The sequence below is a fragment of the Mercurialis annua genome, linkage group LG7 (assembly GCF_937616625.2).
Source record: "Mercurialis annua linkage group LG7, ddMerAnnu1.2, whole genome shotgun sequence".
Lineage (NCBI taxonomy): Eukaryota > Viridiplantae > Streptophyta > Magnoliopsida > Malpighiales > Euphorbiaceae > Mercurialis > Mercurialis annua.
This window is the reverse complement of record NC_065576.1, coordinates 2,265,457-2,289,506: the sequence shown is the minus strand read 5'-3', so window position 1 is coordinate 2,289,506 and position 24,050 is coordinate 2,265,457. Positions and strand designations below refer to the sequence as shown.

Genomic DNA, 24,050 nt, shown 5'->3' with positions numbered 1-24,050 from the left:
TTTACTACCATTACAGTATAATGTTTTGGTAGGAATATTTTAATTCGAACTTATAGTTATGAATTTCCATTTCCCTTATTATAATTAAGAATATATATTTAACTTTATAATTATTTAACTGTTTTTTACTATTCAATATCTATTACTGCGAATGCCGAGTCAAGCAATAAATAATAAAATTAAGTGATTTGTACCGGATAGCATTAATATCTATTTTTTTAAAAAAAAAACTTGATGTCAACACATCTTTAATAGGAACAACCATTTGAAAAAAAAAATTATTATACAAACATTTACCAAACAAAAGTATATAATGCGACATTATAGATGCATAATTATGTCTATTCAAGCAAAACTTTACCACTATCAAACAAGAATTAGGAACATAAACTTATAAATAAATAAAAGAACAAAAATGATTAACTACACTTAAATGTCCATTTCATTTAGCATTGTACGGATTTTATTTTCAAACCATAAGCATTATATGAAAATTATTTTTTGCATTATTACAACCAATGGATTACTTCATTGATAAGACAGCTGCACTATTATATTTTATGAACAGAAATAGTATTGGTTAATTTGCATGAGAGAAAAAAAAAGTACCTATTCAAAACAAATAAACATTTATGTAGACAATTTTAAGAAAAAGAAAAAACATTTATGCAGACAAAATTAAAGAAATGCATTGCTCTGAAAGAGGATAAGACATTACTATAAAAATGGATGCATAAGATAAGACCACACCAATTCTGGAAAAACATTTAATGGAGTACCTTATCTTCAAGTTAATAAGTATTAGAGTGTGCATGAAATTCAAATCGAACCTTATAATTTTACACTCCTTCCATGCCGTTTAAGAAGGGGTATATCATATACTTAGATGTCACGTATGAAAAAAAAATTATATCATAATTTTTGTGCCATTTTATATAGAAATTTCTCTTATGCCCTCTTTTTTCTTTTTAAAAATAATAAATATTACTCTATGCACATATTGCAATGCCACTATTCATAGGAGGTAAAAAAATGCATTTGTCCCTTATTAAATAGGATGGATGGAGTATTTCATCAAATAGAACTAAAAAATTAAAAATACTAAGAAGGAATTGAACTCGACTGAACTTGTTGGTTAATTTGAGTTTTGGTTTCATTTTATTTTGGTTTCATTTGATTATTATTTCAATTTGGTGTACTAAAATCCAAATGGGATTATTTTTTGTTTAAAATCAAACTAAAGCAAAAAAGAGTTATAATCTTATAATTCTAAACCAAAATTTACTGATTAGTTTTGATAATTTGACTCGGTTCGAGTTGTTGGACACTCCTATAGATAAATTAGATTCAAATAAAACCAAATTAAGTTTTTATATTTTAACCGAATTGGTCTAAATTTCAAAAAAAAAAATATAAATCGAACCAAATCGAGCTAGTTGGTTCAATTGATTTTTTTTTTTGAGTTGATTTTAGTAATCCCTATCAATGACATAAGAGAAGAGTGATAGATGGTTGAATTGTGGATTTGTACGAGAGAGTGGATCGGTGATGATGTGTATGCGTAAGATGTTAGCTTATTGGCTCTTTCACTACAATGGGAAATACTTGTTGCATGAAAAGAGGGTTTAAGTAGTTTCCAATGATGTTGATATTGGACTATTACTATTCAGCCAGCCCACTATTAATTTCCTTTGCACTCAAACAAATCATGGGTTACACACTTTGAAAGGATATAAATGCCCTTTAACATTACATCAATTATAGTATGACTTTTCAAGTTAGTTAAGGAAGAACACCTTAATATATACTCCCTCTATTCTGAAATAGTTGTCGTTTTAGCCATTTTCACACAAATTAAGAAATCAATAAATATGTATAAAATTATAAGTATTTTTACTAAATTAGCCCTTCTTGAAACTTGTTAACATTAATTAGTATGACTCTTTATTTGTATTTTTGTATTATTTCAATGAATTAATGAGGGATATATGTGGAAAAATAGCAATAAATGCTTTCTTGGTATTCTAAAGTGACAAGTATTATAGAACAAAAAAATCTCTCTAAAGCGACAACTAATTCAGAATGGAGGGAGTATATATAGATGATGAAGTCTGATTTCTAATCCGGTGATTTAACCTGTAAAACAGGGTAGAAACTAACCGAACAGTTGTGGTTCGATTAACTATCTGATGCTAAAGTCAGTTTAGACTTTGAGCAATATTTTTAGCATATAAATATAATTACATATCTAGACATATCTCAAACTCTTTATATAGTAGTTGAATGTATATTTGGTGAATTTAGTCAAGACAAATCTATTGGATTCGGTCCTTGCTATTATCTAATTTTAGGCCCTTTGGGTGAAGTATGATATCATCTTGTCGGGTGAATCTTGTGCGACTCGACTCCATTGTACTTATAATGGGATCACTATCCATCAATAAACAAGATAATGAATTTATATATCCAAACATTTTGTTAAATTGAAATGTTATATTAATTTACTTAAATATTTTCTAAGTAGATGTCAATTATATCCGGTCGTCATTTTAAATAAATGATATACCTAAAACAAATAAGGCAAATATAATTTAACTTCGTAAATTATTTTAGCAAATTAATTTATAATTGAAAGATCATAAAAATCTACTAGTTAAATCTTTCAATTGTAAACACTAATCAAATATTATTATTAAAATTCGTTTAATTTAATTATTGAGGGAAGTAATTGTTTCACATATTATTTATTTACAATAATACTTTAAATTTTCAGAAATTATTCTTCGTATTTTACCACTTAAACTATATTAATGTACTGTTTTCTTTACAAATAGGCATATGGTGGTCCGCAGTGGCGGATCCAAATTTTTTTACTAGTTCTGGCTATACAGCATGTCGATAATAAATATATAATATCATGTATATAAATTTTATATTAATAAAAATAATAAATGATATTATCCTTTTTACAATAAGAGTTTACATTTTTGACATTTTAATGACAAATGTATCCACAATTTCAATTAATTTATTTTAATTAGTTTTCGTTAACTTATTTATTTAAAGAATTCACAAGTAAATTCATAAAATAACATTTCATTATCAACAAAATAAAATCAACTATAAATGAATTAGAATTTTGTCAATAAACTAAATAAATTAAAAAAATCTTTAAAAAATACTTGTCATAGTCTAATCAATTCCAACATTTTTCACGGATAAACTAATTTGAATAACCTAAAAGTATTATTTAATATAATTATTAAATAAATACATAAAATGAAATTGAGATTTATAAATAAAACACAAAAATAAAAATTGCTTAAAACTGGAAGTGCTTCGATTGAAAAAAAAATAGATTATTATTAAAATGAGATTGTTTAGCTGAAGGTTTTAGTTTTATTTTAAAAGAGAAGAAATGAGAGACATTTTTTTTGAAATTAAATTAGAGATATTTAGAATTTAGGTAGCACGAACACTTCATTCAATCGACGTGTCCTGTTTCGGAAACGTTTTGGACATTTGGCGTTTTGGATATAAAAATTTGTTTTATATAGAAAATCTTAAAATAACATCGTTCTGCCGTGTTCAAGTGTTCCGTTTTTCCGTGTCTGTGCTATCTAGTTTATAATATAGAATTTGAAAAGTTTATTATGGAATTTAAAAAGAATCTAAAGAAAAAGATTATACTCACTATCACTAGTTACATTTTACTGATAAATAATAATTAAAAAATACTAAGAAATTGATTTGACAAGATAAGTGTATTTGGAAAAATGTTGCCCAAATGAAAAAGAGCAGCATTCCGGTTGAATTTGTATCAACAAACATATGGTGGGCTTTGGTTAATGAAGAGTTGTCTGGCCCTTCAAACTCCAATGGTGGGCCGGCACCGGCGGTCGGTTGCAAGAATTCGGTGTACGTTGATTAAAAATTTGGTCGATCGGCATTCGGCGGTGGTTAATTACGGTCAACAATTGGCTATCCAGCTAAATCACTGTTGACTTTTCTTGATTAAATAATATGAATCAAGCCAAAAGATTTAGGATTATGTCATATTTTTTTTTACCAATTTTACACATTTTCTCATTTTAATCACTTTTTTAAAAACTTGTTATAAAGATATACCAACTTTTTTTTTTCAAATTCATGCATGATGCTGAAATGACACTCATTTATTGATGTAATTTGTGGAGGTGGAGGTCATTTTTAACCAATAAATGAATGACACGTCGACACAATATGAATTTGGAGAGAAAAATGAAAGTTGGTGTATATTCATGATAAATTTTAAAAACGTGATTAAATTGAGAAAATATATAAAATTAGTGAATATTTATGACATTAACCTAAAATTATATATCACTCTTTGAACAATTTTAATCGTTCAATCAACTTATCCCGGAACAAGGGAAACATTATACTTATTATAGTTCTCATGATTATTTATTGGAGCTACATTTCTTTTATCCCTAAATTTAATGTATGCAAACAATTGAAAAATATTTGTGTTTTAACACATTTAAGATTAATTGTATACAAACATCAAGATTTTGGCATCGTTTTCTTTGAGAAAAGCTTAGTCAAAGCTCAAGTGAAATTTCTTAACACTTGGGTGCTTCAACGATCATTTTGAATGATGAAAACCCAAACGATTTTCACCCTACAACAAATGATAGGTCAGCAATCAAAAGAACAAACCAAAGAACAATCATCCAAATAGGATAGACTGTCGTCATTTTTATCTCTCTATTATTCTCTACATTTATTGTGCATCGATTATCGATTGTTTGTTTTTTTAGGTGAAATATTTGTTGATTAAACCAGGTAAAAGTCATTTACTATGAATTAGGGATTTAATTTTGTAAAAACTACTAATCGGGTGTTGACCTTATAAAAATATCATAGTAATACATGTTCAACTTTACGGAGTTTTTAGATCTCAATCCTTGACTGAATAATATACGTAGTTTTAATTTCAAGAACTAATAAAATCATTTTGTCAATTTCTAAAATCCTAACCTACTCTCTATCCTTTCTCTAATTGATTTTTAATTATTTAAACAACATATTAATCCAAGTTATTTTTGAGATTTTAATATTGACTCCTAAACATTAATGTGCTCGGAATAAGACAGGTGCACTTACCTACTTAATATTTGCGAATCGGATAACCGTAGATAAAATCCGCAAGTGCACAAATTCAACAACAATAATCAATTTGGAGTTTGTTGGCAATTTAAATAACAAGTAGATTTATTCTCTAAAAATATTCTGAAAAATAGGTGAAATTAATATGAAAAATGGAGAAATTTTTATGTGGACTCAGTCTATCACATTATCTGTGGACTAAACCAATCATATCACAACACTTTATTAAAATGTAGGTATTCTTATAATTTTGTTTATTATTTGCATACACTTTTGAATAATGATATTATAAAAATACTCTTATTTTAATGAGGTGTTATGATGTAAGTGATCTAGTGATTTTAGTCCATGTATGACGTGATGAACCGAATTTACCTAAGAATTTCACATGAAAAATGATGACATTATAACATATTGCCATTTAAAGTAAAATCTGATAACTAAGGCAAGCCACCAAACTTATTAAAGTCCAAATTTACCTCAATAATTAAATCAAAATCGCCAACAAATTTCCTTGATCATAAAGCATTACTCCTATTTAATGGCTTAATACATAGTTTGACCCCTGAACTTGTACCCTTTTACCCATCTAACCTCTAAACTTAACGTCTCACCTATCGAACCTCTGAATTTGTTAAATAATCCGATTTAACCCCTAAACTTGATAAATACGTAAATATTGAACCCCTCCGTGCCACCTGTCACTTGAAACATTCTAGAAGAAATTGTGTACGGAGGGGTTCAATGTTTACGTTTTTATCAAGTTCAGGGGTCAAATCGGATTATTTAACAAGTTCAGAGGTTCGATAGGTGAGAGTTAAGTTTAGAGGTTAGATGGGTAAAAGGGTACAAGTTCAGGGGTCAAACTATGTATTCAGCCCCTATTTAATCCCAACATTAATTCCTAAACCTTTTTTTTTAATTATTAACAATAATAAATCAAACAAATTTCATTTAGATAATAAAGCAACATAATTAATTAATCAAATATGTTTAAATTAGAAAACTTGATACAACACTGTGTAATGCAATTGGTAGAAGAAAAATAAGGAGTGAAAAAGAATAAAGCTTTGAAAATGTATAATGCATTTGATGAGGAAGAAGATGAAAATATTAGTGCTAGTGTTGTACAAAACGACTACGTTTTCAGCATTGATAGAAGCCTGATAATTGATCCTCGTCGTGTTCTTGTTCGTAGATTAATCTCTGAAGGCTCTTATTCTCTTGTCTATGAAGGAGTGTATGTTCTTTTTTATAATTACATTGTTTGCATGGTTATTTTTGTTAGTTTTCTTGAAATTTGAATTCTGGGTTTTTTTGTTGTGATGGTAAATATTAGTGGGTTTAAAATTGTTTTTGTGAATTTTGATTGTGTTGGTAGTTGAGAAATTTCAGGAATTGTGATTTTTGTTTGAAAAGGTTTGATTTTTATAATTTAGGATTGTGTTTAGGATGCTGCATTTTGATTGTTCTTTGAAATAATGGATATTACAGTTTAGGATTGTGTTTAGGATGCTGTATGTTGATTGTTGTTTGAAAAGAATTGATTTTTACAGTTTAGGATTGTGTTTAGGATGCTGAATTTTGATTTTTTAGTGATGATTTCGTGTTCTTTCGTGATTGTTTTTCCGGTTCTTGGGTCTCTATTAGATTTCCCCATGTTCTAGGGTTGTTTCCTTGTTTTTCATGCAGAAATAATATTTGATGTTCTGTTCCCTTTGTTCTGTTGTTTTCTTATATCATTTCTTCACTGATTAGGAATAGTTAAGAAATTGCTATAGCTATGGACCAACTTGTATAAACTGGGGACTACACTTGCTATTGCTTTCTTAGATTTGTATAAACTGATTGTCTTTAAGCTTGGTCGTTAAATATGGATCTGAAATTTATGAGTTCATGCAATTCAGGCTATGCGCTTGTTGATGCGTGCGCATAAAAAAAATTAATCCATTATTCCCAACATGATTTGGATTTGTCGGGAGCATTATCATATATGTGATAATGAACAGTTTGGTTAAACTTTGCATATGGGAGTTACTTTCAATGCTTTCAATCCATATGTTGGTTTTTCGGAAATTTCAGGCTGTTGATTCTAACTTTTGTTTTTTTGTCAATAGTATATTTATACTTTTTTACTTGGCTATTTTGGATTTTCTCAAGTTCTTTTTTAGTTTCTTAGTTGCTACTTGCTAGAAGTTCTTTTGTTGTCTTTAAGCAAACTGCCAATATATCTTTCATGTTATTTGACCCTTTATAAAGTTGGCAAAATAATCACTGCCATTTAAAGTCCCAGCTTTCAGGAAACATTATTCTGTAAAGTAAAGTAATCTATAAGATAAATCAACACGAAATAAGTGGCAATATCGTGTCGCCAAGCTTATGATAAAGTTTCAGTAAAGTAATCTATAAGATAAATCAACACAAAATAATGGCGTTTTGAATGATTTACCTGTCAATTAGTAAATGACAAAATTTATCTAATTTAAATCATTCTTGGTATAAAAATGTCAATATAAGTCACTAGATGTTTCTACATGTAACATGGTAGGTATGTACTATAATAAGAGGAGCTAAAATCAAGTATATGTTGACATCAATGTGTAATGCATGTGAAAGAAATACGTTCCCTTTAACCCTGTGCCTGCTACTTTTATAGGGTTTGGGTTTGGGGAAGTAATTGTTTTGTTATGAGTAATATCTAATCAAAGAATGATCATGGCATTAAGGCTAGTTATGTGATTGTTATGCATGCCTGGTAGCTGATTATGCGTTTAAAGGATGATTATAGGTTGATATTAGTTTGTTGACATGTAAGAATGGTCTCTAGTAGACTTACACATGAGAGGCTAGATATTTGAAATTGCTTCTGAAAGGAAAGTAATGAGTAAATCTTGACAAGGTTTATATGTAACAAAGCGAATTATGTTATTAGTGAGGTTAAAAATGAGCAAATGCCTTTTTGAATGTGCAAAAGAAAGCAAGGTAAATGTTTATAATAAGTCCGTCTGATGATATGTATATGGGTTCTTAGGAGCAAAGTATCAGAAATGGATTGTTTATTTTGATTGAAAGGAACATTTTGGGTTAAAACAGTAGATGTTTGGAGAAGAATTCTTGCAGTTAATTATGATTGGATACTGAATAATTCTTTGGTTACCATATCTGGCTGTCTCATAACAGTTAAAATACATATAGCAGAACATGTAACATGTGCATGTATTTATTTGTATAAATTTGCTGAGCATTCTTTTGATCGTTGGTTATTGCACTAAGCGTTAGTTGAAGAACATGCATATAATTTTGATCTATTGCTAACATTTTTCGGAACATGCTTTTAGGTTTGAATCTAAACCTGTTGCAGTGAAGATAATTCAGCCAATGAAAACGTCAGCTGTAATTCTTGATCACAAAGAAAAATTTCAGAGAGAGGTTATGCTGCAATCTAGATTGAACCATGAAAATGTTCTCAAGGTATTTCATTGTATCAACACTTATTGCATGTGTGTGTTTCTTTTTCATTTCACTTGTTGGGGCATTGCATTATCCAATTTTTGCACATCAGTTTTCTTTTTTATTACGCTCTTCTAGTTAAATAGTAAGTTACGTCTAATCACTGTTTAAGGTTCCTATTTTATGTTCCAATGGCTCGATGGAGCAAAGGTAAATTTAAGCTATAGCCTAGATAGTCTATAAATTCATTATCTGGTCAGTAATTATTTGCATGTGTTTTTTTTTTATCTCAAAAATTATATCATTAACTCAAATCCGAAACGAGTACATTATCTAATTGATGATTAACTTTTATGAATAAGCATGATTACCCTTTACGTGAGAAAGAGATTCTTATTATATTGTTATGCAAAAACCTTGTAATTTTTACTTTCTCGCCATCAATATCTCTGATCTTCTTCAGCTATGGGTTTACCGAGTTAAATTATCTCTTAGCATACTCTACCGAAGTATATTTACATTTTCTTAGATGAATTAACATGCCGTTAATTTACTCTATTATTTCTTCAGTATATTTTTTCATCACCAATCTCTCTTCTCCTAAAAAAGATTTGTTTTGCACAAGTAGTTGATCGGTGCATCAGTGGAACCAGCTATGTTCTTAATCACCGAACTTATGGGAGGTGATACGCTACAGAAGTATTTGTGGAGCATTCGGCCTAAGCGTTTGGATCTTAAACTTTCTATAAGTTTTGCGCTGGATGTTTGCAGGGCTATGGCATATGTGCACGAATATGGAATCATTCATCGAGACCTGAAGCCTAGTATTTCCAATTTCTTTTCTTCTCAGCAGTTTCATTCATTTCACATAGCAATTGATTGATAATGGTATCACATCAATGAATTTTAATCCGGACTAATTGTGTTTTTTATTATTTGAGTTAGTCTATCTACTTACTCTTTTTTTATTCACATAAATAAGAAACTTATGTGAGCTAGTGAGAAATTAAGATTACCGTTGAACTGATTCTGAATGTGTGTTTTGTTTTTCATATGTGGGCTAACAATTTAGGGTTAGCAAAACAAAATGCCTAGATTGACTACGTGGAATGAGTTTATGCCTAGAGTTTTAGCATGATCAACGAACATCTATTCCAATATGTCCAATAGTGCTGGGTTAATTCTAATGTTATAACTTTTTTTTATGAGACGGTGCCTTCAGTTAATCTTTGAACAGCTACCAATTTTTTTCTTTTATTAGTTAGTTACGAATTCTTTGCGGCTATGTGTAGGCAATCTACTTCTAACTAATGATAGAAAACAAATTAAGGTGGCCGACTTTGGCCTAGCAAGAGAGGAGGTATCAAATGAAATGACTTGTGAAGCCGGCACTTACCGGTGGATGGCTCCCGAGGTATCTTACAATCTATGCTTAAACATTAGGTTTTCACACTTCTTTTTTCATTTCTGGAAATACTTCTAAAATTCCGGAGCTTTATATTTATAATTTATTTTTGTAAAAGATATTGTTTCCCCATTTTTCATTTTGGTGTTTCGTGGATCATCGTTTGATCCATTTCTGTGCTATGTAGCTTACCATTCTTGCTTTCAAGTTTATCATACCACATATTCTTAATACTATGTCTAACTTTATCTATTTTCCAATTTAGCTTTTCAGCAAAGAAGCACTTCTAATTGGAATGAAGAAACATTATGACCACAAGGTGGATGTCTACAGCTTCTCAATAGTTCTTTGGGAGTTGCTCACAAACAAAGCTCCATTTAAGGGAAGGGATAACATAACCGTCGCATATGCTGCTGCAGCGAATGTACGTTGTTCAACCACTTCGTAAAGAGAAACTACTAATCGTAACATGTACTCGTGCCTTCACATAGTATTGTTTTTCTATGTTGCATTCCAGTTTCTCGAATCCTATGTTTCAGCTTTTCTTATCCATTGTCGAAAATGCTTCTGAAACTCTGAAAATCTATTTTTCTCGAACTTTGAAATATTTGAATGGTTGTTCGTTTACTGTACAGAATGAAAGGCCGAGCTTGGAGAATATACCAGAGGAGTTGGCTACTCTCTTGCAATCGTGTTGGTCAGAGGACCCAGCTCTCCGGCCAGAATTTGTGGAAATCACGAAATATCTCAAAAACTACGTGCAGTGCCTTCGGCCTACAGAGTTGACACCTCCCAAGGTGGTGGCTATCCAAGACGACGAAAACGACATAGGAGAAGATCTCGAGGACACTAGTAATGTGACGAAAACATCCGATGGAAGGGTGAGAAAGCACGATTTTCTTATATGTTTCGATAGCTGCTTATCTGAATAAAAATACTGTGGCATGAGAAAGTCATATTTTGATAGCTATAAGGGTTCAGATTAGGATTTGAATTTGATGTACATAATCAATTGTTTGTCAGTAGATAGTTCAGTTAGCAGACAGGTTCTTTACTTAGAACCCATACAACAGAACTCAACTTATAGTGGATAGAATAGGAAATGAAAGAAAAAAAAAAGTTTATTTCTATAGTGTTTTTTCTATTTTTATTTGTATCATAGATGTTGCATTGATTTGATTTTTAATTAGGGATGAGCATAACCGAATATAATCAAAAAAATTATTTTGAAGAGTGTTTATCTCATATAATCGTTGCATCCTATCATTTTTACAATAAATCGATGGGCATGTGCAACAGTGAATTTTTTAATTATTCTTATCATTAAATAACAGCTCAATTAATTTACTACTAGCTGTCTTTCCTCATTTAAGTATTAATTGATTTTTTTAACTTTATGTGAATTGTCTAAGAAATGTATATTTTTTTAACAAAGTGGGTCTATAATGACCAATAATAAAAAAGACATGAAGCCAATTTTTTTTGTAAATCTATGACTTATTCCAGTTCTGCCAAAATGAAGCTTCCAATATCCAAACAATAATAACCCTGTACCCCAAAAATTGCAAGTGATGACGTGGCAACCAACAAGACAATAAGATTGGAAGAGTAGTTGAGTACTTAATTTAAGTGGGGATAGTCAAATAAGTTTCAGTTTTGTAATAATGTAACAATTAAAGGCTAAAAGCCTTCGAAAACCCCTATATTTTACCACTTTTATTCAAAAAAACTCTTATCTCAAAAAGGTTATATTTTCAATCCCTATATTTGCTAAATTTAATTTTTTCATGCCCTTATATCGAAAATTTTAATTTTTGTTGGTTATATATTTGCTGGTATTTTTGTTTATCCAGTCCACATAAAAACACATGAAAATCAAAATTAGACAAGTATGAAAAATAAAAAGATAAATTTTTAGAATATAAATCGTTTGCAATAAAACTGATGAAATACAAGGATTTTAAAATGAATTTTGCCAATTATTTAAGGTAAAAGATTATATTTAGGATCAAATAAGTCATTAACATTCCAAAATATTCGGATATACTTTTAATGTCTTAAAAAGTGAACAATTGGACCCCAATTTGAACGCATAAATGAGATATTGGGTATTTAGTTGTCAAAATTGGAAGGCTTGATTGTTCACTTTTTAAGATGTTAGGGGCGTATTTGAATTTTTGTGGACGTTGAGATCTTATTTGATTATGGAGTGAAATTTTAAGGGCATAGATGACTCGTTTTCTATAATTTGATGATATTTTGTTTAAAAATAAAAAAGAAATAAGATTATCCAAAAGAGGTGGTGGGTTATGAATGATGAGTCAGCTGAAAGTACATATAAAACCTAATCCAATAAGACATGAACAGCTGTATTCCTCATGATGGCACGTGTCACCACCGCCACCACCTCTCTCTAACCCTAATCTCTCTCCACCGCTCACTCCTCCTCTCTCCTCCACTCCCATTGGCCACCGCCCCACCCACCCACCCACATCAGCCTCAGACAACGTTTGCATATTCTTTGCAAAGATTGTTGCTTTATCCACAATTCTCAGCCGTTGGATCAGAGAAAAAGCAGGGGAAAGTTTGGGTTTCTCAGGAAACAAACAATATAAAAGAAAGCTCATTTCTTTTGTATTTTTGTTTTGGTTTTATTTAAATTATTTTCCAAGTTGGACTTCCACATCACTCTTCATGGCAATGAAACCAGGTCTCTCTCTAAATTTCTTTAGCTTACTTAATTCTGCTTATGTTTATGTTTTATGGATCTAATGGTTTAATTAAAAAGCTTAAATATTTTTTGTTGGGTTGGATGTTTTGGTGGTTTTAAGAAATTGGGTTCCTTTTGTTTTGTGTATTGAGGTTAGGGAATTGGAAATAAGTTGGGGTAGTCCTAATTAGCATACTGTTTTTACTTTTCTGAAGCTTAGCTTGTGTGTGTAAATGTTTGGAGTTCTGGTTTGGTGTTAAATTTTGGCAATTGAATGGTAAATTTGGAGATTAGTCATTAGCATACTGTTTTGCTTTTATTTCCTTCAAGCTTTAGCTGAAGTTTTTGTTTTGTGTGTGTAAATTTTTGGAATTTTGGTTTGGTGTTGAGTTGCTATGTATTTGGGCATGGTCAAGTTGGTTTTAGCTAATTTTTCTTATTTCATACCATAAGCTCACTGAAATATCTTATATTTGAAGTCTAGGGATGATTGTTATTGCTGTTATTTAATGATGACATGTCTAGGTTGGCTTTGATTTTGCACCCGAGAGTAAAAAAAACTGATTTGGACTTAGGTTCATCTTAACTATGTTTATTTAAATGAGAATTAATATGCTATCAGTCTGTTTGCGAAGTTGCCATTTTCCTCGAATATCACAAGCTAGTTTGAATAAAAGAGGCTTGAGCAGTATAGTAGCATGTTGATTAGTCAATTGAAAGTTACTTGCCATTGAACAGAGATGTTAAGGGGCTGTTGCCAATACGAGTTTGTAAGGAAGCTTATGAGATATTGTGAGGAAGCTTATGAGATATTATGAGTCTTTAAAATATTACTTCGCACTTGGCAAATTCATGTTGATTTTAAATTTAGATTACAAAAGTGTGGTCCATTCTTTGTTACTTGGGGCTGTGTCAATCTTTTTGTATCTTTTGCTTGTGGTGAAACAGCTCAATGGCTCAGCTCCATGTGGAAGTCTTTCTTATATTGTTTTTGTAGATGTGGCTTGGTCTTTAACACTTTTATCTTCCTTTTTAAATAAATATTAAGACCACCGATTTTATGTTCTCATCAACAATGACAGTAATGAACAATTTTTATAATTAAATTGTTTGATTTATGAAACATGTGGTTATGTTTATGTTTGTGTCTATTCAGACACTTCATAAATATTGCTCGGGATACTCCAGATACCAATAACAAAATATAGAATTTAAGGGCTATCGTTGAATTGATTTCAATGGGGACAGGGGAAGAGAGCACACCTCCTAAGCCTTCAAAACCAGCATCATCAGCTCAGGTTCAATCCTCTCTCTCTTTTCCCCCCTCGTGTTTGTGAGAACGCTTGCCTGCTACAAACAAAATGCTTTGTGCAGTATACTAACCTCTTTTGCTGTTTGCAGGAAATTCCAACAACACCCTCTTATCCTGATTGGCAAAATTCTATGCAGGTTTATGCTTATGTAGTCTTTAAATTACTTTAATTCATATATGTGTAAAACTCAAATTCTAACATGCCGGTTACTTGTTTAGGCTTATTATGGTGCCGGAGCCACTCCTCCTCCCTTTTTTGCATCAACAGTTCCGTCTCCAACTCCCCATCCTTATCTTTGGGGAGGTCAGGTAAATATCCATATTTTTAACAAAAATACAGTGTGACATTTGGAAACAGTTTCTCTTTCTCAACTCCTTTACAAAGCGGAATCTTTTAATTGCCTTTCCGTTGACAAATTTTCAGCATCACTTAATGCCACCATATGGGACCCCTGTTCCTTACCCGGCTTTGTATCCTGCTGGAGGAGTATATGCCCATCCTAGTATGGCCATGGTAATATTAAATTTTTACTGTCATATATTATGTATACAGCATTTGGCATGTGTAATGGTTTTAATCTGGCTCTCTGATTTATTCGTATCATCCGTTTTGTAGGCGCCAAATTTAGTACATGCAAATACTGAGTATGAAGGTAAGGGCGCTGATGGAAGGGACAAAGTTTCAGGCAAAAAATCTAAGGGAACTTCAGCAGGCAAAACAGGAGAGACTGCAAAAGCAGCTTCAGGTTCCGGAAATGATGGTGCCTCCCCAAGGTTGGTCTAGCTAAGCTTTTTTCGTAAACGTTTTATATGATATGCCTCGATTATCGTATAAGTGGTTATATTTATACTTCTCCATGTCACGGGACTTTTGCTTTTGTCTGATAATAAAATGCTTGCAGTGCTGAAAGTGGCAGTGATGGCTCCTCAGATGGAAGTGACGACAATGCTAACCCTCAGGTATATGTCATTCTGTTCTTTCTTGCCATAATTTCGGTTTGTATGACTGTATCTACCTAAGTTCCAAATCTTGATAATTGATTTTATTTAATTGATGTACACAATAAAAAATCAGATATGCTAATGTTGGAAATACAATTATTTTTATATGCTGGCCTGTTGAGAAGTACGACAAATTAGTACAATGTTCTTACATTATTCAATGAATATTGGCTCTCATTTCTTTAGGATTTTGCTGGAAATAAGAAGGGAAGTTTTGATCAGATGCTTGCTGATGGTATGTTGTTCATCTTTATCCCAAATGGTTCCGTCTCTATGTTCTGTAATAATTCTAGTGACCGACCACTTTGACTTCACTGCAGCCAATGCACAAAATAACACTGCTGGGGCTGCAGTATCTGGGAAACCTGTCGGGTCAATGCCTGGTACTAATTTAAATATCGGTATGGACTTATGGAATGCTTCTCCTGCTGCTGCAGCTGGAGCTTCGAAAATTAGGCCTGGTGCAATTGGTGCCCCGTCAGCAATAATGCCCGAACAGTGGGTTCAAGTATGTAACTTGCCATCCTTGTGGTTTCACTAGCATGTGCACGATGTTTGTTTTTTTTTTCTTTTTCTTTGCATATTACTCCTTTATTTGTACGGAAAGAAATTAGTGTATTTTTTCCTTCTGAAATGTCCCTCTCTTCGACTTAATCATATGGATTTGTTTCATGATAGGATGAACGAGAACTGAAAAGACAAAAGAGAAAGCAATCTAACAGGGAATCAGCTCGAAGATCAAGATTACGCAAGCAGGTATCAATCTAGAAAATAGATGTTATTGCCCCTCCGTTCAAACTATGAAGAAATTTAACAATTTGATTTATCTGTACCAGGCGGAGTGTGAAGAGCTACAAGCAAGGGTAGAGACTTTGAACACTGACAATCGCAATCTTAGAGATGAACTACAGAGGATCTCTGATCAATGCGATAAACTCAAATCTGAAAACGAGTCTATTAAGGTTTAATCATACCCCTATCTTCTGTCTTAGACATAGATCATTGGCGTGGTTTTTTCTTTTTCCACCGTGATAGCTATGTCTTCTGCAATTTCTAAATCTTGTTCATCAATAACAGGAAGAACTGACACGGCTATACGGGCCAGATGCAGTAGCTAACCTTGAACAAAACAACCACTCCTCAGTTGTTCAATCTCATGATGACGAGGGTAACAAATAGTAGCAAAGTCGCAAAAGAGAAGCGCAGAGTAATTTTTCTCGACATTCGCTATAGGTTATGAGTAGGTATAACTGAGTATAGAACATTAATTTTTCTTACTGATCTACACGCTTAACCCTTTAGTTTAACTGTATCATTTATAACTTATTCCACACAATTTTTACCAGAGTTGCGAACCTCAAATGAGTTTATTCGCATGTATTATTTGTGATCAATTTGGTTGAGAATATAAAAGCATAGTTTTCTGTTCGTGTTTCAAAGATAAGAACATTGTTGATCATTTACTAGCTGTAATTACACATGATCATTTTTCTCGAGACATTTGTTCAAGCTTGTAAAAAAAAAAAAAAAAAAACTCTTCAAGACTCTATCATGTTTGAAATCAAAGCATAAACTACTCTTGCTCTGTTTTGTTACAAGCAAAGCAATTCTCCAATTCTTACAAAACAATTACAAATATGAACCGCATGGCCATCACGACAATGGAAACGAATCAAGTGTCCTGATCAGATTCATCATCGGTGCTTCTTTGTATCTCGTGTTCAATAGCAGGGACCTCAATTGAGCTCCTGTGTCCATTCCTAGTTTCATCAGCTGCTCCAGAACAAGACAATGAAATTTTAACACTGGCTCAAAAGGGCTGGTTACATTAACATTGCATAGCTGAACATAGAGCATACTGACCTGGCCCCATAATCTTCAAGAGTATAGTCTTAGCATATTCAATTTCTGTTTGGTGTGTGCTGTAAATTTTAGCCTGCAAAATTGAAAAAACAAGGGTACTAAAGTAACTGCATTTAACCAACAAGATAGAAAACAATGGGCCAATGACCCCAAATAAAGTTTCTCAACATTAACACAAGCAATTGATCATAAATTACAATGTTATTTCATTATCCACATATGAGTGTCCTGGGTTCGCCGTTTATACAGCAATCTATATATTATAAGAGTATGGAAATATACCACTTCGTCATATGCAATGCCCATAAGCATATCGACTCTGGCTTGATGTCTCATTAGAAATGGACGCAAATGATTCCCATATAATTTCTTTGCTCCCTGAGCAGCAAGACAACAAATGAATCCAACTCGTTATTCAACTATGAAAAATGATCGGAAAAAAAAAATATGCAGTATTGACAATTACATCAGTAGAGGGAAGTTGAAGCCAGACTAGAAATGCAAATTTCACATGATAATACATTGGAACCCTGCACAAGTAAAAAGTATAAAAGAATGATCAAAGGGTAATTGAATTCATGATCTATGACTAAAGTCTATAAGCAGAATGCACTTGAGAGCTTCTAGTTTTTTCGGTGCAGCCTGGAGTTTTTCCAAAGTTCATATATGACTTTTATAGGAGAAGATAGAATCCGTCTTAAGCATGCCTATGTGATAACAATCCTCAAAACTGACATATTACATAATTTCTTAGTTTGAAAGCCATACCAACGGAGAAATTTATCTGTGAACACTTCCACAAGGCTGAAAGCACCATACGCTGCAAAAACATGAATAAAGTCAAGAAAAACGACCGACAAATGTCAACCAATATCTATATCATTCAAACTACCAATCACACACTCGAAAATAAACGGACGATGGTAATTGATTATCACCTGCCCAATATACTAACCACTTCTTTTGCTCGTTTTGATCTTTTCTCTCGATAGCCTTGAATGTGGAGTAGACAGGTAATACAACCCCCACCGAGCAACTGCATAATTAAAAAAAGATTTCCAAAAAAATAAATCATGCCAATCAGACCTCCATCAGATTGCTTCAAATATGCAGAACCGACAGATTTAAGCTACTTCTACAAAACAAAAACATAAGAATACATTTATGAATCAAACAAAAGCTCTCACCATGCGGTTCGAATCACAATGTTAGAACCAAGTGGGCTAAGCAGCAGCCGCAATCCCATCTGTTCCATACAATCATACAGCATTAAAGTTAAACTAACATGACAAATTTGTTAAAAAATTCTAAGGTTCTGCTATGAATTTTCATTTAACTCAAAACAGATGCAATAAAGTTGAGCAAAACCTAAGCTAATTATCAAAACAAAATTGGGCAAAAACTAATCTAATTCTCAAATGAAAAAAGAAATCTCGAAAATTAATCAGAAACCAATCTAACAAGGAGAATCTGGTAACCTCGCCGGGTAAATTAGATCCGAGTAAAGCCATTTTTCCAAAACAAAAATCAGCAGCCAAGAGAAACTGCGTATCAGTGTATTTATGATTGTGAATGAATTAAATTAATTATTAATCCGATCAATTCATTTGGCTGAATCTTCGTCTCGCAGGGAAATTTCGCGCTTCTTGGCTCAACATTACGCAACGTAATTAATTACAATCGAATTTTAACGGTGAAGTTAGTATTTTTTTATTTTTTTATTGGGTCAATAAATTTATTTCGCTACTGATGATATTCTGAGTAAATGATTGATCCTCCTGTGTTTGAATTCTTTTAACTCTACTAGGTTCGCATTACGTGCTACGCACGTGGCTCGTAATGTAACTCGTCAATTTATATACTCCCTCCGTCCCGTAAAGATAGAAAAAGTACCCATTTTACAAGAATTAAGAAAGTAGTTATTTATAGGTAATTTGTGATAATTTGTCTAAATTACCCTTTGTACTTTATTAGTTATATACATTTCCAAAGTCATTCTACTAATTATAGCACTTACAACTCATTTGTTTATCTTTTCAAAATATGCATTTAATGTTTTATGATAAGCATGTAGGGATATTTTGATAATTTTTGACCTAACTAACTCTACTTTTCTATTTTTATGGGACAAAAAAAGATGGTACTTTTTCTATCTTTATGGGACGGAGGGAGTATTAAGTAAGTTCATTAATATTATAACAATTTATTTTATTATAATTAATAGTAAATTAATTAAAAAATTTGTTAATATTTCAATTTATTAATTTTTAAAATTAATTATTTGTAATTTATTATAGAAGTATGTATAGTATTATATTAATTATATTAGTTACAATTCTGCTAAAGTATAATCTATACTAATACTATGTATATGTATCAATTAAGTTGTTTTAGATAGTAGCTCCAAAAATCAACCACCACCGTAGAGAGTATTAGGGACGAAGAGGTAGAAAGTATTAGAGATATAAGAGATGGAATTAGAAAATTGAATCTAAATATTGCAGTGGTAGATATGATTGACAATTCTATAAAATAGGAGAGTATTTTAATTGAATTAAAAATTATTTAAATTAGCTAATATTTAGATAGAATAAGATAGAAGAGTATTTTAATTGAATTAAAAGTCATTTAAGTTAGCTAATATTTAGATAGAATAATTATTATTTAATGATAATTAAAATAGTTTTGAGGACATTAACGTAAATGTGCTTGTCCCCTCCCTCATCCGTGCTTTTATATATAGTATAGATATAGATATATATTAATTTAGTGTGTAAATGAATTTTTGGCTAATATAATCGCTGATTTAAAAACAATTATTAATGTGGTATGTTTAACCGATTTAATATGAAAAAACTAATTAATTTGATAAAATTGGATCTCAAAATCCTTAATTGATGTTTACTTATAGGTTTAATCATCTTAAAATATTCAATTTTTTTGATTTTGTTTCTTACAAAATTATCAGTTTTTACTCATTTTTCTCGGTTTAAATTGTAGTCATTTGTTCAAGTTATAGTGGAAAAAAGCTCAAATATTCAATTTGTTTTTTACCATAAAAAATTTCAAACATGAATGTTATACTATTTGATTTTTTTTACTCCAATTTAAACAAATGACTATAATTGAATTGGAAATTAGCAATAGACTAAAATAGCAATTTTAGAAGTTGGACCACACAAAAAATATAATTTTTTTGAATATTCTTTACTATATAAATGAAACAATTTAATTGAAATTTTTTGATCGACACAATAATAATTATCAAGAAAATCTTGCGTGCTATTTATGTAAATTTTCACGACGTCCTTTGTGTTTTTTTTATCATATAGTCCAATTAAGCACAAAATAACTTTAATCATAAAAAATTTAAATGAATATGAGTAAATGTTTCTAAAAAGAAAGAATAAATGTTAATTTTTTTAATAATTCAAGAATTGACCTATTATCCAATCTCTTATGCGAACAAAATAGCAAGATGCAAGTAAAGTAGTCATATACTCTCCAAATGTATTTTTAAAGATGTGGGTTTAATCCCAACCTTTTCATAAACTAACAAATAACATCTGACCAAACTAATTAATGCCAATTTCTGAAGAAAAGAAAAAGGCAAAATATGATTTTCATAATTTGTATAATAATAATTATCCTTTCAAATCTTGCTTTAAATATTTATGTAGATTGCATGCAAAAGTACTTGCATGTAAATTACACATTAAGACAGGCAAAGAAGAGTTGCTAAAAACCTCCTAGCCTCACTTTCTTTGTAGCGCCACACCAACCCAAAAAATAGAGCTACCAACTAAAATAAAAACTTTAGGTTATTTTGGAATGACACATTATCATATCCCAAAAATACCCCTAGACCTATTAATTAATTAATTATCATGATTAACACAGATAAACCCCAACCAATGTTAATTAAGCTCTAACATTTCCAAGCTGACGTGGCGATTAAGGACCTCTCATGCCAACAAAGCACCAACTCAGCCTGTCGTTTCGCCACGTAGAATCCTCTAACCTGAACCTTGCCAAGCAAACACTCAGCTTGAAAATCAGCAAACTGACTAAACGCCGCCATCCTCATTCCCGCTCCATAAAACACCTCCTTCCACGGCGGTGACACTCTTCTCCGGCAACCTTCAACGGCGTCAAATATTCTCGGTTTCAACAAAAGCATCTCTATTTTTCTTGCCCAATCTCCACCACCACCGCCACCTGCCGTCGCGGCATCAAGTGACTCAAATATCATAGAATAAAACTCGAGAGCATTAACAAAATTCCTCCTAAACGACGCTGTTCCCGCTTCTCCAAACCCTTCATTATCTACCACAACTACAACCGCCGGCGAAACTCGCCGGAGATCAGACACAAACGAGTCAATGATATTATTACTTGATCCCAGACGTCGGAAAAAAGCTGAAGATAAAATAACAGCAACGTTCTCTCCTTCAATGAACTTAACTGACTTAAACGACACCATTTCAAACGTACGATCAAGAACAAACTCAATCTGAAACCTAATCTTTAACTCAACTGCAAGATTGTACAGACACTGTTTAATCAACTGTGTCTGGATTGCGTAATCTTCAGTAACTATAGCAGTAATTCTAAGAACCGGAGACGTAATTTTATTACAAAAGCTCTCGGTTTTCTCCACGAGTTCTCTCATGAACGAAGCGTACTGACAACCGAGTCCGATATCGAAATCGATCACATGAATGAACGGCGGCGAGTCTTCTAAGGTTTCAAGTAGTGCTTGGTTAACTGTAAAGTGATTGAACATCGGAATCGGAGAAATACCTGAGAAGGCTTTATAAGCTTTTATGGTTTGAACAACTTCCGGCCACGAAGTTAAGCGAGTTTGGATTTGAGTTGAGTTACCGGTGAGGAGATTCTGAAGAGCTTCTTTGAAGAAGAAAGCGGCTCGTTGTAGAGGTTTTCCGACGGGGGATTGTAGCCGGAGATTGAGACGTTCTAGTATAACGTTGGAGAGGTGTAACTCGTTGGAGTCTATACAATCCGCTGCTCGTATAAGTTCTTGAATAAGATCGAATCCAACTTTATTCCAGTTTCCAATATTATGAGACAAATCAAGGGAATTCGAATTCTGAAAATTTGGTACGTTGAAGCATACATCACTAAAATCAGGATGATTAAGCAGCAACGGAGGAGCGTCGCCGTTGGTGGGCGTCGCGAGAAACTCCGACGAGAGATTACTATTATTATTAGGGTAAGTAACTTGATGAAAATTCTTGAGCTGAGGAGCAGAATCGTCGTGAAAATCCAATTCTTTCATGATGGAATCCCAGTCGAAATTCTGTAAGACGTGTTCATCCCACTGATCAAGAGAAGGATCAGTCAAAGACGACGAGACTGGGTGGCCGGAACCAGGACTTGGGCTTCGCCGGAGATCAAGAACGGAGGTGGGCTCGTAGCAGAGATTTGGAGCACTGTTGCTGGTGTGGAATCCGTTGTCTCGAGTGTTGGTGTTGTTTTTCAGGTGGTGAAGGGGAATTTTCATCGCTAAAAAGAAAGCTTAAAGCTATAGCGACGAAATCTGTTTTATTTTGGTTTGTAGGGTTTGGTTTTAAGTGTTTTTGGAAAGTAAGAGGGAATTGGAGGAGAGGAGAGGGCTTTTGATGGTTATGATTGCTGCCTTTTTATCTTTGCGTGTGCATGGGTTTGTACTTTGTAGTAATGTGCACCCAACCGAACCGACTACAAAATCGAATCGAATCAAATCAAAATAATCGGTCAAATTATCTATAAATTTTTAAATTCTTTTAAATATGGTAAATATTTTTAAATTTGAAAACCAAATATTATAAAGTTTTTAAAAGAATATGGTGAATTTAATATTTCTAAACTTTACTAAATATGTTTTCTTTAATGATTTAGACAACTTTATGAATTGAGATAATTATATTCAAATTGCAATTCAACTACAGTTATAGAATTTCTCGGGTTGTCTTTTTTATTCTTGACCAGACCAATCATGTAAAACTATATCGAACTAGACACATTTTAGATATATTTATTTGAATTTATAAAATTAACGGATCTAATTGTCTAATTTTTTAGTAATGTATTTTGATAAAATAATTAGAATTATGGATAAATTCTTATTTTTATCTTTAAATTTTTAAAACGAAAAATTGTTTTTATATTTCGGTTGAATATTGAGAATCAAACTGAACCATTTCAAATTTTATTCTTCAATTCAATTTGGTTTTTCTTCATCAAAACACAATCATTTTTAATAGTTTTAAAACCAAACCGAACTAAACTAACCGATACATGTCCCTATGGGTGAGTGAGTCTGTAAATATAATTATATACATAACATATTCGACATGAGTCAGGCTATCTCTTTAGAAGCTTCAAGCTCAAGTTTTGGTCACTTTGCCTTCCTTTTTGGGATTCTTTGTTAGCTCACCTTGTGTATTGTATGTCTTGCTTTAGTCTATTTCATTCACTCATTCATGCCATGCAATTGTTTTAGTGTCGGCCAGCCCTACATAGGTATGGTCACTTCTGCAAGTTGATATTAAATGTGTAAACTTTTTATTAGGTACTTTAATTATTTTATAATCATGCATGACTTCTGTTAATTAATGAGTTTGGTTAGAGTGATCACTAATTAAGGTAACATAATTTAGTTAAGATTTATCAAGATTTATTTATCAAGATTTAATTAAGGTTATCGATTTTGAAGATTATACTATTTTCCTATAATTTGCAGTTTTTTTTATCAAATTAGTGCATTATGTTTTTAGTAACTCCTATAGATCTTTAGATGAAATTCAATCTTTATATCTGTATGGCACTTTGATTTTATGAAATGTGAGGTGTCTCATGTTTGTACGTGACTGATAGATAAGAAAAAAATAAAATATAAATCGGTCGCCATGTTGGTCTAAACTGTGTTGAATTTTATTCAAAATTTGTCAGAGTCGCTAAAAACACAGTACGACGACCAATTTATTTTGAAGTTCGGTACAGATGAAAAAAAGTATAGCAACCCTGAAATCAACTGTCCTAGTAATATAAGTGCAAATCTTTGATTAGGTAGTTTGATAGTTTTATATAATTAGGGTTTCTAGCTATAATTTTATGACTCGTTATTTATAAGTTTCTAAACAAGACAGGACAAA

The 24,050-nt window shown here is 31.8% G+C and overlaps 4 protein-coding genes across 7 annotated transcripts; 2 read left to right on the top strand and 2 right to left on the bottom strand.

The window, feature by feature from the left end:
- The first annotated feature begins 6,090 nt into the window (after positions 1–6,090).
- On the top strand, positions 6,091–11,237 carry LOC126655721 (serine/threonine/tyrosine-protein kinase HT1). The gene is made up of 6 exons (XM_050349985.2): positions 6,091–6,391; positions 8,490–8,622; positions 9,230–9,425; positions 9,894–10,015; positions 10,272–10,430; positions 10,642–11,237. The coding sequence occupies exons 1-6, from the start codon at positions 6,228–6,230 to the stop codon at positions 10,936–10,938; spliced, it is 1,071 nt and encodes a 356-aa protein (XP_050205942.1). The 5' UTR covers positions 6,091–6,227; the 3' UTR covers positions 10,939–11,237.
- Positions 11,238–12,393: 1,156 nt separating this feature from the next.
- Positions 12,394–16,458, top strand: LOC126655722 (G-box-binding factor 1). Of its 4 annotated transcripts, none has more exons than XM_050349990.2 (12): positions 12,394–12,716; positions 13,965–14,014; positions 14,118–14,165; positions 14,248–14,337; positions 14,453–14,542; positions 14,645–14,802; positions 14,931–14,988; positions 15,217–15,265; positions 15,468–15,538; positions 15,709–15,786; positions 15,867–15,992; positions 16,108–16,458. In XM_050349990.2, exons 1-12 carry the CDS (start codon positions 12,701–12,703, stop codon positions 16,207–16,209), a joined length of 936 nt encoding a protein of 311 aa, XP_050205947.1. In that variant the 5' UTR covers positions 12,394–12,700; the 3' UTR covers positions 16,210–16,458. The 4 variants fall into 4 exon arrangements, with proteins under 4 accessions (XP_050205947.1, XP_050205943.1, XP_055962445.1 ...); XM_050349986.2 differs by having other exon boundaries at positions 15,351–15,538; XM_056106470.1 differs by having other exon boundaries at positions 12,397–12,716; positions 13,873–14,014; positions 15,351–15,538.
- A 124-nt stretch (positions 16,459–16,582) lies between these two features.
- LOC126655724 (HVA22-like protein k) lies at positions 16,583–18,529 on the bottom strand. Its single transcript, XM_050349992.2, has 8 exons — positions 18,372–18,529; positions 18,081–18,139; positions 17,832–17,929; positions 17,662–17,713; positions 17,360–17,423; positions 17,176–17,271; positions 16,894–16,966; positions 16,583–16,803 (listed from the first exon to the last, which is right to left on the bottom strand). The coding sequence occupies exons 1-8, from the start codon at positions 18,402–18,404 to the stop codon at positions 16,703–16,705; spliced, it is 576 nt and encodes a 191-aa protein (XP_050205949.1). The 5' UTR covers positions 18,405–18,529; the 3' UTR covers positions 16,583–16,702.
- Positions 18,530–20,552: 2,023 nt separating this feature from the next.
- Positions 20,553–22,558, bottom strand: LOC126655718 (scarecrow-like protein 15). Its single transcript, XM_050349983.2, has one exon. It carries the CDS (start codon positions 22,415–22,417, stop codon positions 20,822–20,824), a length of 1,596 nt encoding a protein of 531 aa, XP_050205940.1. The 5' UTR covers positions 22,418–22,558; the 3' UTR covers positions 20,553–20,821.
- Positions 22,559–24,050: the final 1,492 nt, after the last annotated feature.

What these genes read in the sequence shown, in the direction of transcription:
- LOC126655721 (XM_050349985.2), top strand. Translation starts at nt 6,228, where the DNA reads ATGTATAATGCATTTGATGAGGAAGAAGATGAAAATATTAGTGCTAGT. An exon ending in TCATCGAGACCTGAAGCCTA is followed by an intron (nt 9,426 to 9,893) that starts GTATTTCCAATT and finishes GGCTATGTGTAG; the next exon opens with GCAATCTACTTCTAACTAAT. An exon ending in ACCGGTGGATGGCTCCCGAG is followed by an intron (nt 10,016 to 10,271) that starts GTATCTTACAAT and finishes TTTCCAATTTAG; the next exon opens with CTTTTCAGCAAAGAAGCACT.
- LOC126655718 (XM_050349983.2), bottom strand. Translation starts at nt 22,417, where the DNA reads ATGAAAATTCCCCTTCACCACCTGAAAAACAACACCAACACTCGAGAC.
- LOC126655722 (XM_050349986.2), top strand. An exon ending in CCCATCCTAGTATGGCCATG is followed by an intron (nt 14,543 to 14,644) that starts GTAATATTAAAT and finishes TCCGTTTTGTAG; the next exon opens with GCGCCAAATTTAGTACATGC. An exon ending in CTGAAAACGAGTCTATTAAG is followed by an intron (nt 15,993 to 16,107) that starts GTTTAATCATAC and finishes CATCAATAACAG; the next exon opens with GAAGAACTGACACGGCTATA.
- LOC126655724 (XM_050349992.2), bottom strand. Translation starts at nt 18,404, where the DNA reads ATGGCTTTACTCGGATCTAATTTACCCGGCGAG. An exon ending in GTGGTTAGTATATTGGGCAG is followed by an intron (nt 17,714 to 17,831) that starts GTGATAATCAAT and finishes ATGTTTTTGCAG; the next exon opens with CGTATGGTGCTTTCAGCCTT. An exon ending in GCATTGCATATGACGAAGTG is followed by an intron (nt 16,967 to 17,175) that starts GTATATTTCCAT and finishes TCAATTTTGCAG; the next exon opens with GCTAAAATTTACAGCACACA.